Genomic DNA, 15,132 nt, shown 5'->3' on the forward strand with positions numbered 1-15,132 from the left:
ATATCAGCTTTTGCTCAACTCCGTTTAATGCGCTATGTACGCCGCCATCTTGATAAGTAATTAAGTGATGTCATCTAAAGTATCGGCTGGTATTGGGAATTTATTGCTTTACCGATACAAGTCTGATACTGCCAAAATAGGGCCGATACCGATACTAGTATCGGTATCAGTGCATCACTATTGTATATACCTGCAGATATACTAATAGACATATGATTCCTAATTCAGTTATGGTTATAGACTGAACTACAGGGATTAATAGTCCATTAGTACATCTACAGGTATAGACATCCTCTCTTGTTTCACTACTTTTTATAGTCCAGTCTCTTATGTCAAATTTTAGACAATATTGTGATTTATTGGACCAAAGCTCAAAACTTGGTACAGTTATTCCTTAGGATGTACAAAGTGATTTTAGAAGGGGTGCCACCATGAACTCACCCTGCACCCCTTTGTACGGCAGCTATTTTCAACAATCCGCAAAATTAAAACCCATCATATTTACTATATTGAATAACTTATGTTCTGCTAAACACATCTCTTAAGTTTATTAATTTCTATTTGTGAGTGAGCACTCCATGACATCCCATTATAGTTTCATTGAAATATCATGGCTCTCTATAAAGATACAAGGCTTACACAAAAAAAGTTTAGCAAAAATTAAATCGCTAAAATTTAAATATAGCTAATTTTGAGAATTTTCTATGAAAAACCATGTCTATATTTCCACTACTTTGGCCAATCACTGTACATCTGTTTACTGGATATTTTACCTCCTTGGGGAGCAAGCAAGGTCAACCTTATAGAATTAACAAGGTTTCAGAGAGCAATGATCGGAAAAAATCTTTGGCTTTAATCTTTTGCCAGCTTATCTGTTTATGCTGTCTATTAATTATGTATAGTTGCTGATCATAGTAATCTATTAATAAGCTGCATGTGTACATACAGGTTTATTTATTAGCCAGTCTTCTATTAGCACTATTATGTTCAGGAAATACAATTCTCTAGATTTAATGTTATGTTTAAAGCACAGATTTCAAATGATTTACAAAATTCTACAGCGTATACTGTGTAAGTTACTACTTGATGAAGAGTGTTGAATGTAAGTATTACGATGTTTTTAATCCTGCAACTATGTGTACTAGCTGTAACAGGTAGAGACTATAAGAGCAAAAATTAATGATCATTAACAATATGGGACAATGAGAAGGTTACACAGCTCTGGATGGATACTTAATCAGAGAATCTGTGTGGACTTTTAAAAATCATTAGCATTACAATGGACTCACCATTAGCTGATTTTGTCACCTCTTGGAATCTGAGTAATAGCTAGCTGTGTATAAGGGTTAAATAGGCATTATACTTCTCAATGAAAAACAGTATAATGGGGTACATATCTCTTATGATAACAGGTTTATGTGTAAGGTTCAGTTTATTTGAATTTTGGCTAAATTTTATATACATTTTGATTAAACCTTCTGGATTCTATTTTTTTATTGAATAGCCAAGACAATTACTTGTGTTTTGTAGCTTGCAATTGTAGAATTTCTGATTTGGAAACGTTTACATGTACTTACAAACATAGGTTCAGACAATATTATACACATATCACTGGAAAATATGTCACACCACTCTATAGAAATGCAATTATTTAGTGCAACTAAAAATCTTTTCTTATCAAAACTACCACAATGAAATCTCTTGAATCCTACATGTCTAGCTCTAATACAGAATGATGATCTGTAATTTGCTGCACCAAGAAAATTTAGTATGTGTGATATTACATTGATAATTCGACATCCTCACACAATTTTTCTGTCCCATGTCGGAATTATAGAGGTTTCACTGCAGTTGTTCAACATAAGCAAACTCTCTGAGTGTCTACAATTTTTATGGTATCACAGCATAGCATGATCTTTTTCTCAATGCCATTTTTAAGTAAAGTACATTTTTACCAGGTATTGTCTTACTGTTTCATAATACATGATGTGTGATAGCTAAATTATAATCCAGTGCGTATGGAAGTAAAGGTAAGTATATTCTACAGACCCAACTAGGTACATGTAAATTGATACGTTGCTCATATGCCCTATTGCTACCAGTCAGAGTGCATGCAGGTTTGAAACCAAAACATGTGCATGATGCGACTTACATATCTTAAAAATAATGCAGAAACTTATAGTACATGTTTTCTTATTTGGATTTAATATATGTGACCAGATTTGCAAAAAGGGATCTTCCACACACACCTAATTTACCAACTTTGACGACTCATAATGAATAAAAAGCTATTGACTAGAAATTGGGTCAGCAGTGAGCCCCCACACAACATAGTTGATGGAGAAAATTTTAAAATATGTTTCTTTACCACTATGTTATGGTCTTCCAAGTTCATAGAATTGGATGTGTGTGGAACACCCCCTTTCACTAATCCGCTCACATATAGTTACTGTGTACTATCAATAGGGCTGCATGACAGCTCCTTGTACTACTTAATCATGACACACCAACATAATCCTTGACATAGTACACAGCAACAATTAAGGGTGCACACAGAATGTGGTAGTGTCACTGTGACAAGTCAACAGTTGAAGTTAAGGAGAAGGGTGATAACTAAGTTTGAGTGTACTGGGTATCCCATAGGCATTATCACCGTTTTAACAATGTGATTTGGACAAGCAGTGTTTTACTATGTGACGTATGTATACTACTGTACATCTCTTGAATGTATACAGAAGTGGTCTCCTAGTACAGGTAGCCATAGGTTCCACTGTACAGTTGTGAATAATACCACATACTGTATCCAACTCAGGCTCTAATAATAATTTTGGAAATGCAATCTGTACTATAGCTATTATGAGCAGGTGGAAACAGGGCTACGTTTGCTCTTATAACTTAGTGCAAGCTATGGACTTTCTTTAAATGTTAATATTCTCTTTAGAGCAAGAGTATTAAGTTGAAACTAAGCTAGTGTATACTGAATTGTGTATGGGTGAAAATCTGACCAATTTTAGGCATTAAATTGGGTGTAAGGTCACCAAAGGTCAAATTAGAGGTGGTGTGGCTCTCAATTTAAAAAACTAGCTTTTAAAGAAACAAACTATGTGGTAAGTTTCATGCTTTTTCCAAAAGTGCACAAAAAGATCTTAGAATCCTAGCTAAAGTGCATTTTACTAGGAAATAGAAATGAGTGTAATTCTGGAACCCAGGAGGTGAAGTATCCGGTAAACAGGTGGTGCTCTGTGTGCAGAACTTAGCCATTGTAGTGGAAACATGTACATGGCTTTCAATGGAAATAAGTAACAAGCTAATATTTGAAAGTTCTTCATGGATAACCGTGTTCAAATTTTAGCAATTTTAATTTTCACTAAATGTATATAGTTTTGTTTAAGCTATGTATCTTTATACAGAGCCATAATATTTCAATGAACCTGATTATGAGATGTTATGGACTACTCAGTCACAAAAAGAAATTATTAAAATTGGGAATGTGTTAAGGAAAAGACAACTTATTCAATAGGAGGTTTTAATTTCGCGGATTGTCCAACATAGCTGTCGCACAAAGGGGTGCAGGGAAAGTTCGTGGAGGCACCCCTTCTGAAATCACTCTGTATACCCTAAGAGCCAAATTTGGTGCTTTGGTCCAGTAAATCACAATCAAAACCATAAGGGACTAGACTATTAGCCAATCCCTTATTCACTTCTTTTTTCTTTGATCCCTAATCAAATTTATAAGTTATTCCTATTTTTCCTTCTACTGTTGGATTATGAAGGATTCATTGTAGACATAACTGTATGACAGTAAACAATCTGCCTGGTATGTACCTCTGAATGTACTTATCATTTATGATTACTGCTATATAGCCAGATAGAATAATCATCTCATGCTGATGTTGTTTTCAAAGTGCTGTAGTTGGTTTTCCAAAGACAGATGCTTATTCTTCCAGGGGAATAATAGGTGGCAAAAGCTAGCATATTATGTAGCTGCAAATAGGTGCATTAGGTGTCAGACTAACTGCAACAATGCATACCATAGGCGGCGGAAAGGGGGGTCTAGGGGGCTGAAGCCCTCCCTCAGAATGATATCACACCGAAATTATCCTTCTTGGAGTGGGGCTGAAAACCGTGATAAAGATTGAGATACTCTAATAGAGCAGTCACTTACTCTAATAGAGCAGTCACTCTAATAAAGCAGTCACAGTATTAGAGCAGTGTGTAATGAGCTATGTAAGGATTTTTATGTAGTTTATCAGCTATAAATGCATAGTTGGTGGCAGCTAATGTCAGCTGGCTGTGACCTTTTTTTTTGGTCTCACCTTACCAAACCATAGACAATGTAGTGAATAGGTTCATTTTGACCATAAGTCTGGATCCGCCCCTGGTCAGCCTCCCCTCGTATCAACTACTTCCTCCTCCACTGATGCATACTGTACAAGGAACAGATTGAAATACAATAATAATGCAGGTACACAGATCAAAATATCACATCTTACAAAGAGGGACCAAAGAACAAGATACTCTAATAGAACAGTCACTAGCCATGTCACATTAAATGCCAATATCAATACCATGTGAGATAACATGAGATATTGCCTTTAGTTATATTACTACATTGTACATGCTTGTGCTATAGGTATAAGGCCATGTCCATATGATGGTGATCATCGATGTGGTGATGGTAGATGTATCAGATTAAGATATGTTTGTAATGGATATGAGAACTGTGATGATGGATCTGATGAAATTGGCTGTAGTGAGTATACTAAATAATTGTATCTGACTGGGTTTTGGAAAACTTATTTAAAATTATAGGGTTCTATATACACAGGGTTTAAATAAATTCAGCCATTATAACTTGCCAAGAGTAGTGATAAGTTTACACAGAATTTATTACCTTTCAAAATATTGTAGCTTCTTGTAGAGTTTCCCAACAAATAAGATGGGAAATCTGATGAGTTGGATAAGCGTGGTGGACAATGGGGTGAAACTGGTATAGTTGGCCTCAAAAGGGAGTAAGGACATGACTGAAATACAGACATGAGGTTACAGAATTGTGCTAGCTGCTTAGTAGCTGATATGCAGTAAAATCAATACAGAAAACATTTGGCTAATACTCAACATCCATCACTGCACAACTGATTCTTGTCAAGCCTGGTTCTTACCAAGGCCATTAAATTTGAGTTTGCCAAACCACCTGGAAAAGATGCCTCTTAAAATCAGCCTCAAGTAGGTTGAGTAATGCTGAGATTTAAAACCAGTAATAAAAATGTAGCTACCCACCGGTAGTGTTGGTTTGATTTGTATAGCCTGATGTGTGATTTAAATCAGTTTTGTAAAGTCTGGTCACACACATGTATTATGCATCATCTTTATGTACATTGTGTGAATGCACAGAAGTTCATTATGTTTATTTGTACTGTAGTACATGCATATAATATGTTCTAACTATAATGCCAAGACTATTCAACGCAATAAATTAAGACTATTCAACATAAAAGATTTAAACTTGGCAATTCTCTTTAGGCAGGAATACTTTTTAATTATTCTTTCTGGCAATTCTTTTTAAATTTATCTATTTTCCGAAAATTAATCCTGGAATCTGTGCGAAAACAAGCATGTTAGTTAGAGTTTTACAGAGGATATGCATAACTTTACGACCGAAAACATTCTAATAAAAACCTGATGTCATGAAGGTGAACTAATGTATTGTAAGCATGCAAAGACAGTGCGAATTGCAAAAAGTAGACTGGTTACGAGAGTTTCTCCAGAGTGATAGATTCCTTTACGTGTATAACAGTCTGAGAGTAACTGGAATGAGGAGCCCCATCCTTAGTTCATACAGTATGGTGAGTTATACTCCAAGCCGCATTTGCTACTTGTACTTTTGTATGGGATTTACAATAGTTGTTCACCGTCAACAATTCTTGGGCACACCATTAATCTCATTATATTGATCATTTGTTCAAATATTAAATGCGCATATCCTCTCTTATGGACTCAAGGTTGACTGCTCTATTAGAGTATAAGTGACTGCTCTATTAGAGTATCTTGATTTTTTCAATCGTTTTTATGCTTGCACTATTTCAGTGGTGTATCCAAAAGATTGTTGCATCACACTACAAGAAAAAATTATAATTTTGCTCTAATTATTCCCCAATTATTCTGGAATATTCCCCAATTCTTTCCACTACCTATTATTCCCGAAATTATTCTGGCATAATAAATGCGTCCCTAGTTCTCTTCTTTGTTGCTAAATAACAGAGGCAATAATATTTCAATGCTCCTCAGTGATTTGTAAATTCTGATACATTGCTTGGTTAGGTTATTTTTGTAGTTTAATATGTGTTCCTCTGCATCAATATCGCTTGCTAAGAGTAATTTACATAAGCCATTTATATCATATGCATATACATTTATCATATGCATAGTTACTTGTTTGCTTGATTTACAGGTGATGGTTGTCCTTTTCATGGTGACATTCAATGTGGTGGAAGATGCTATCGATCCTATGACTTTTGTAATGGTCGTCAGCTCTGTTATGATGAAAATGCTACTAATTGCAGTAAGTTATTTTGTAGATTGTTTTACTAGCTAAAATACTTTCAGAGTTCCTCTGTTTTGCTTATAATCAACAAGTTATTAAGTAATGCTTTTAACCGAACATAACTCTAATGCTACAGACTGAATTCTTTAATTTTTACCTTCTTTCCACAAATGTGTCTTTCTACTGTACTTACTACAGAAACTACAATGTCGTTAACTTACGTCTGTTTTCCTTTCTTTCACCACTACTGCTTATACAGTCAAGGTGGATAGTGTACTTTATAAACTTCAGTGCTTGTTAAGTACAGTTATGGCAGTAAAGCATGAGAACTTTGTGGTAAATAACCCTCTGAACAGTTGGCAATGCAAATACTAGAGCTCAGCAATCAGAAGATAAATCGACAGAAAATAACTAGAGTGTATGACTTGCAGTTTGAACTCCATGTACATCTGGACTAGTACTGTTAACACATGAATGAAGCAGTAAACCAGAAATCACATTTCAGTATGGTTCAATTACTACATACTCAATCTTGGTAGTTGATGTCCTGAAGACATATAGATTGCTACATGCAGGCCTTGGATACTAGGATATATTTGGAGGAAGTCCCAGGAACGCTTTACTCATTGGTACATAGATATCACATCTATATAAATCATGGCACACTTGTTATCACTCACTTGCTATTAGCATAAATTATCACCAGCATTATCACCATCTGTAAAAGTGCTCTATTGTTTCTTATCTTATTTTTAGTCTAACATGTTTGTGGTAATCAGGAATCTATCTTGGGCTTCTTCATTCAAAAGAACTTTGTCCAAAGAACCTACCCCCAAAGGAACCTACAGAGGAACATCCAAAGGAACCTACCCCCAAACTAACTACCAGATGAATTTTACCTGGAACATTACAACAATGAGGGAAACTGGTAAAAATAATGATAAAGCGAGCTGATCAAATTTAGGTTCAAAAAGGTGTGATAGGGATGATAGCTCTCTATCATAGGTCTACTATAGCCAAATAAATAATGCTACTTTCATAGTCTTTTGGATCTTTCTTGTAGCTGCTCCTTTAAGAGGAGCTTTGCGAGTACTTATGAACAACCTGCAAACCTTTGACAGCATTTTTATTACTTTCTTTTAATGGCTCATTTCTGGTATTGTTTAGCTGGTACTAAACTTGCAGGGCACACTATGAAAAAATTGATTAATGGGATTAGGATTCCACTTCAATGTTGTCACAAAAACTCCTTATGTTAATTGTGAAAAGCACCCACCCAGTTCCATGGGGACCACTTATGAGTGTAAAGTTGAGAGCTGCTAAAGAATGTTATCTTGTGGAAAACCATGAATATGTACGGTTTGAGGGACCATAGATCATTGTAGATTGTTTAGTGTATGCCCTTAAAGATACGTAAAGAGGACAACCTATAAGTTGCTTATACACTGCTATATCAAAATTACAACTCTTTATTAATTACAACTAGTGCAATGAAAAAATTATTAATTAAAAAAAATTAAGTAGGGTCCTAGCAATACAAAGTAGTGAAACAAGAGATGATGGTAGCTATGAGGGAAATCTGTAGCTATTTGGCATTGTAGCAATGTGAGAAAATTCCTACTTGGCATTGTAGTAGTAATGCAAAGGTAGGGATTTTCCCAAATTGCCACAATGCCAAGTTACTAGGGATTTTCCCTCATAACTACCTTCAACTCTTGTTTCACTGCTTTTTATTGCTGAAATAGGTCTACATAATTTAGAATTAATTGTGAGAACTATTGTCAAAGGTAGCTAATATCCAACCTCAGAACATCTACAGATCAATCATCTAGCGGGCGATTATATTCTAAGGCCAGGATACAAACTTGATTACAAAGCCACCATGACTTGTGTGCACATGACAACAACTCTTATTAATGTCTCACGTACAATAATTACAACACTCCCCACAGTTGGTGATTTAGGGGAGATCAACTAAAGAACTACATCAATAAAGTTAACAACTACATCAATAAAGAAAAAAATGGCGTAAATCCTATTACAAGAGAAAAAAATTAAAGTCTTATTTGTAATAATAGTTTCTGCGGATCTGTTCACCAACAATGGTTGCTTGATGATGCAGTCTTCCAGTTGCATTAATTGTTAGACCATTATCTAGCTCTTCCAGTGGAGAAACACTTAAAGTAAAGTATAGTATCAACTGGATTGTCTTGACCTTCAGGCAAAGGGTTGCGCTTGAAACACTATCTTGATTCTGTAGTGGCAACACTTGATCATGGTGGACTTCAATTGGGAAAAGATGCCTTATGTTTCTTCTAAGTAACTAACGACCGCCATGTGGGTCCATCAACTTCACCACCACAGCCCTAACCTTGTTATCATTACCCTTTAACAGCTCATTTACAATTGCCATCCTCCAGAAAATACATTTGCTAGTATTGTCCTTCAACACGACCACATCACCCACCTGGACTAAATCATATCCACCACCCTTTACCTTGAGGGAATGACTCTCTCGGAGGTTCAACAGATAATCATGTCTCTATTGCTTCACAAATTGGTCCAGCAAGTGTCTGTGATGCTTTAGCTTCAAAGTTAAGATTGGTAAGTACTTACCATTTCAAAATGAGTACTATTCACAGAGTAGCAATTCTTCAACCATTCAGAAAGTGAGATGGTGTCAAACAGCCAGCAGTTCCATCTTGATCATCAGAGATGTGTGTCAGGGGACGAGAATTGATGGTAGATTCAATTTCAAAAATCAAAGTGGAGAGTTGTTCATAGGTTAGATTACTCCTTCCAATACTCTTCCTAAGATTTCCCTTAATACCTTGTACAAGACACTCCCAAAAGCCCCCACCAAGGTGCTCTTTCTACAATGAACTTCCACATTACTCTTTTGTCACCCAAAAAAAAACAAATCACTTCACTCGATCTGGCTATCTTTCAAGAAGTGTTTAGATGAGGTTTTAAATGTTCTTTGTCTGAGAAGAGAGTTACAGGTAGGCCTCTTCAACTAACAGATTGACAGAACAGTAACAAAAATGAACTCACTGACAGATCAGGTGCTAGTTCTAGGTGAACAGCTCTGGTAGATGTACTAGTGAAGAGACAAACATAGGCCTTATCTAATTTACCATCACCCTTTATGAATAGAGGTCCCACAAAATCTATTCCTGTATGGCTAAACAGAGGATCTTTTTGCTGGGGAGATCAGGAGGAGGAACTGAAGAATAAGAAACACCTTCCAGCTTGTTACAAACCACACAACCTCTTAAAATCTTCTTCACCACCTGCCTACCCTTAAGGATCCAGTATTTTTCTTGAATCATGGACAAGGTATCTACAGTTCCACTGTGTTTAATGTCTTGATGTACCTGACTAACAAGTAGTGGTACCCAAGGGTGGGATGATAATAACAAAATAGAATTCTTGCTAGCACAGCTGACCAACAAATTATTTTTTCTCCCTTGACATCGTAGCTGTCCCAGATCATCAATAAACAATCCAAACTGAGTTACCCTAGCAGAGGGTGTGTGAGTCACTGTGCAGCTTGAGCGGAGGTAATACAATTCATCAGCAAAAGATTTGGTTTGAATAGAGCATACTCAATGTACTTCAGCAACATTTAATTCCTCTCCAGTCAAATATCCACCAGAAGGGTGCAACCGCATGGGTTCGCTATGACTGTCCCTTAATAACAAATCCCTGAACTTAAGCACAAAGCCAGTTACCCTAAGTAACACGTTGAGACGACTGTACCTGGTGCAATCAATTATCTCATCTATTCTGCTGCCTTCAATTCCACTAGCACTTAGGAGAACATGAGTGAAACCTCTCAGATTCTTGGCCACTTCTGCTTCAGTAATCTCACTTGGGGGGAAAGCCTCAGTGCTTGGCCACTGATGGTCTGACAATTGCAGAAATTCAGGTCCCTTCCGCCACATCCTACTGTCCGCTAATTTCCTACTGATTAAGCCTCTTGATTAGGCACCGGCCGATTATGCCGGCATAATTTAAAGCATAATAGGTGACCAAAAGCATCAAGCATAACGCCAGCATAATAGGGACGATATTTGAAAATTTAATTAAAATGCGCAATACGCGCGCCTGAAAGGCAGAAAATATTCACTGTCAATACTATTATTAGTGCATTTCATATTTAAAAATATGTAATATAACTTACTAAACCGTTTCTTTATTGGTTATTCACACTTTTCAGAGATAAGATCGAGATACTCTAATAGAGCAGTCACTTACTCTAATACAACAGTCAGGAAAGGCTGATATACTCTAATAAAACAGTCAGCTCTAGAGCATAATCCTGATTTTGAAAGCATAATTTTGAGCATTATTAATAGGCTTAATTTTTTAGCAATGCTCAAAAGCATAATAGGTAAAATTTTGGGCATAATAGGCCGGAGCCTACTCTTGATGGAATATCAGCTGGATTGACATCTCCAGGACAATGTTGCCACTGCTCACATACAGTTAAACAGTGTATTTCGGTCACTTGGTGGCTGATGTACTGTTTCCATGGTTTGTCCTCTCATATCTAGTGAAGTGCAGTCATTGAATTAGACTAATAAAAGACGGATACAGAGTATGGCAATGAAAAAATTATACTGTCAACAAGGCGACTTAGTACCAGTGCTCCAAGTAACTCCAACTGAGGAATACTTTGTCATTTGGTGGGAGCAACTCGAGTTTTGGATGCCAGCAAACTGACTTCAATGCTTTCATCATCACATAGCTACAGACCTTAAATAATACTGCCGCAAATTCCCTCTGAGATGCATCACAGAAACCGTGCAATTGGGTGGTTTGTCTAGTTGAATCAAAATTAAAATAACGAGGAACAGCTACCTTATCCAGGAGACCAATATCGCCAGTAATCTTCTTCCATTTCAGTAACTAGTGTTGTTTTAGTTAGCTATAACTAAAACTAAAAGTACTTTTAGTAAGGCAAATATGCAATAGTTAACTAAAACTAAAGCTATAACTAAAAGCAAATCCATATTATAACTAAAACTAAATCTAAAACTAAAAATAGCAGAATAATTTACTAAAACTAAATCTAAAACTAAAAAGAATTAAGAAAGATAATTAAAACTATAACTAAAACCAAAATATCAAGACACACGGTAGTGTGTCGTGCGGCCCAAGTAGCTGGCGCGCCACACCGTGAGTATATTTACAGGAAGAAAGTAAACGCGATTTTCACACCTTTGTAGCTCCGTGATTCCTTATCCTATTAAAACTAAAGTTGCTACAGAAATGCCGGCGAGGTAGGGGAGTCCACATACCAAATTTGAAGAAAATCACTCCAGCCATTTCCGAGATACGAGCGGCCAAAGTTTGGGTTTTTTTTCTTCTTTTCGCACACTTTGCAAAATCCGCAATAAAACACGAATACGTGCTTGGATCGGGCTGAAATTTGGCTCACTTAAAGGACTCATTAAGGCGAATCTCAGTACCAAGTTTGGTAGGAATCCGATGAATATTCACGGAGTTATGACCGATTATCTGCGTCAAATAAGGTCGAAGGTCTGTCACGCCTACAGGGTAAACCGCTTGAAGGAATGAGCTGATAATTGCTATGTAGATGGAGTAACTATCGTAGGAGTGCCTTTTTTGGTTTGAAAGGAATCCAGTTAAAGGCCATCGAGATATGACACAAAACCCAACCTATGTCACAATTACGCGATCGACTTTTATGAATAAAAAAACTATTAGTTTTCACGCCTACCAGACAAACCGCTTAGAACAGTGAGTTGAAAATCGGTGTGTAGCTGGAATAATTATCATAGAAAGTCCTTGCAGTAGTACAGAAGAATCGGAGTACAAACCACTGAGTTATGATTCCAAAGCCAACTACGTGTAGCATATGCGAGATCGAGATACTCTAATAGAACAGTCACCCTAATAAAGCATTCAGCTACGTTTGTAACTTACTCCATTATAGAATTTCTTTGGCATTGCAAGTTATTCTGTAGGGAGTTCAGCTACAAACAGTTAATCTTATAGACAATTCAGCTACAAGCAAGTCATCCTGTAGAGAGTTCAGCTACAAATATGTTGCTGTTGAGATTCAGAACATTATAAGTCACACTGAAGAGAATTCAACTATAAACAAGTCACCTTGTAGAGAGTTCAGCTACAACAAGTCACTTTGTAGAGAATTCAGCTACAAACAAGTCACTGCGTAAAGGGTTCAGCTGCAAAAAAAAGCTACCTAGTAGAGAGTTCATCTAGATCAGCTACAAACAAGTTACTTTATGCAATGTTCAACTACAAGTAAGTCACTCTGTAGAGAGTTCAGCTACAAACAAGTCACTCTGTAGTACAAACAAGTCACAGTGGAGAGAGAGTTCAGCAACCAATCAAAAAATCACCATGTAAAAGAGTTCAGCTATACAAACAAGATATAACTCTATAGAGAGATCAGGTAGAAACTTAACGGATCACACTGTAGAGAGTTCAGCTAGAAACAAGTCATCCAGACTGAGTAGAGAGATCAACTAGAAAACATCACCTTGTAGAGAGTTCAAATCACCCTGCAGATAGTTCAGCTACAAACAAATCACCCTATAGAGAGATCAGCTAGAAGAAGTCACCTTGTAAAGAGTTTAGCTACAAAGAAACTACCATGTAGAGAATTCAGCTATGAACAGATCATCCTGTTGAGAGTTCAGCTAGAAACAAGTCATCCTGTAGAGAGATCAACTAGAAGAAGTTACCTTGTAGAGAGTTCAGCTACAAAGAAACAACCATGTAGAAAGTTCAACTGCAAACAAATCAAACTGTACAGAGTTCAGCTACAAACAAATCACCCTGTAGAGAGATCAGCTAGAAACAAGTCACCCTGTAGAGAAATCAACTAGACGAAGTAACCTTGTAGAGAGTTCAGCTGCAAACAAACCATCATGTAGAGAATTCAGCTGCAAACAAATCACCCTGTAGAGAGTTCAGCTACGAAAGGATCACCCTGTAGAGAGTTCAGCTAGAAACAAGTCATTCTGTAGAGAGATCAGCTACCTTGTAGAGAGTTCAGCAACAAAGAAACCACCATGTAGAGAGTTCAGCTGCAAACAAATCGAATTGTAGAGAGTTTAGCTACCAACAAATCACCATGTACAGAGTTCAGCTAGAAACAAGTTATCCTGTAAAGAGATAAGCTAGAAGAGGTTACCTTGTGGAGTGTTCAGTTATGAACAAACCATCATGTAGAAAGTTCAGCTGCAAACGAATCACCCTGCAGAGAGTTCAGCTACGAGAAGATCACCCTATAGAGAGTTCAGCTAGAAGAAGTGACCTTGTAGAGAATTCAGCTGCAAAGAAACCACCATGTAGATAGTTCAGCTGTAAACAAATCATCCTGTAGAGAGTTCAGCTACGAACAGATCACCCGGTAGAGTTCAGCTAGAAACAAGTCACCCTACAGAGAGATCAGCTAGAAACAAGTCATCCTGTAGAGAGACCAGCTAGAACAAGTCACTTTGTATGTAGAAAGTTCAGCTACAAAAAAAATCACCCTGTAGAGAGGTCAGCTACAAACAAATCTCCCTGTATAGAGATCAGCTAGAAGAAGTTACCTTGTAGAGAGTTCAGCTACAAAGAAACCATCATGTAGAGAGTTCAGCTGCAAACAAATCACCTGTAGAGAGCACAGCTACAAACAAATCACCCTCTAGAAAGATCAGCTAAAAGAAGTCACCCTGTAGAGAGTTCAGTTACAAAGAAACCACCATGTAAAGTGTTCAGCTACAAACCAGTGACCTTGTAGAGACATCAGTTACCTTGTAGAGAGTTCAGCTACAAAGAAACCATCATATAGAGAGTTCAGCTGCAAACAAATCACCCTGTAGAAAGATCAGCTAGAAGAAGTCACCTTGTAGAGAGTTCAGCTACAAAGAACCATCATGTAGAGAGTTCAGCTTCAAACAAATCACCTGTAGAGAGTTCAGCTACAAACAAATCTCTCTGTAGAGAGATCAGATCAGCTAGAAGAAGAGAGTTCAACTACAAAGAAACCATCATGTAAAGAGTTCAGCTGCAAACAAATCACCTGTAGAGATTTCAGCTACAAACAAATCTCCCTGTAGAAAGGTCAGCTAGAAGAAGTCACCTTGTAGAGAGTTCAGCTACAAAGGACCATCATGTAGAGAGTTCAGCTGCAAACGAATCACCTGTATAGAGTTCAGCTACAAACAAATCTCCCTGTAGAGAGATCAGCTAGAAGAAGTTACCTTGTTGATAGTTCAGCTACAAACAAATCACCCTGTAGAAAGATCAGCTAGAAGAAGTTACCTTGTGGAGAGTTCAGCTACAAAGAAACCATCATGTAGAGAGTTCAGCTGCAAACAAATCACCTGTAGAGAGTTCAGCTACTAACAAATCTTCCTGTAGAGAGATCAGTTAGAAGAAATTACCTTGTAGAGAGTTCAGTTACAAAGAAACCACCATGTAGAGAGTTCAGCTGCAAAGAAATCACCCTGTAGAAAATTCAGCCACAAACAAATTGCCCTGTAGAAAGATCAGTTAGAAGAAGTTACCTTGTAGAGAGTTCAGCTACAAAGAAACCATTC

General features: G+C 37.0%; 1 protein-coding gene across 1 annotated transcript in view; it reads left to right on the forward strand.

Moving 5' to 3' along the window:
* LOC136247839 (low-density lipoprotein receptor-related protein 1B-like) overlaps positions 1 to 15,132 on the forward strand; it is a 101,783-nt gene that overhangs the window by 17,228 nt on the left and 69,423 nt on the right. Inside the window, exons 6-7 of the mRNA XM_066039661.1 lie at positions 4,634 to 4,753; positions 6,452 to 6,562. Of these exons, the coding sequence (XP_065895733.1) occupies positions 4,634 to 4,753; positions 6,452 to 6,562 (231 nt within the window). The remainder of the gene's footprint in view (positions 1 to 4,633; positions 4,754 to 6,451; positions 6,563 to 15,132) is intronic.

This window comes from Dysidea avara, chromosome 2 (genome assembly GCF_963678975.1).
Source record: "Dysidea avara chromosome 2, odDysAvar1.4, whole genome shotgun sequence".
NCBI lineage: Eukaryota > Metazoa > Porifera > Demospongiae > Dictyoceratida > Dysideidae > Dysidea > Dysidea avara.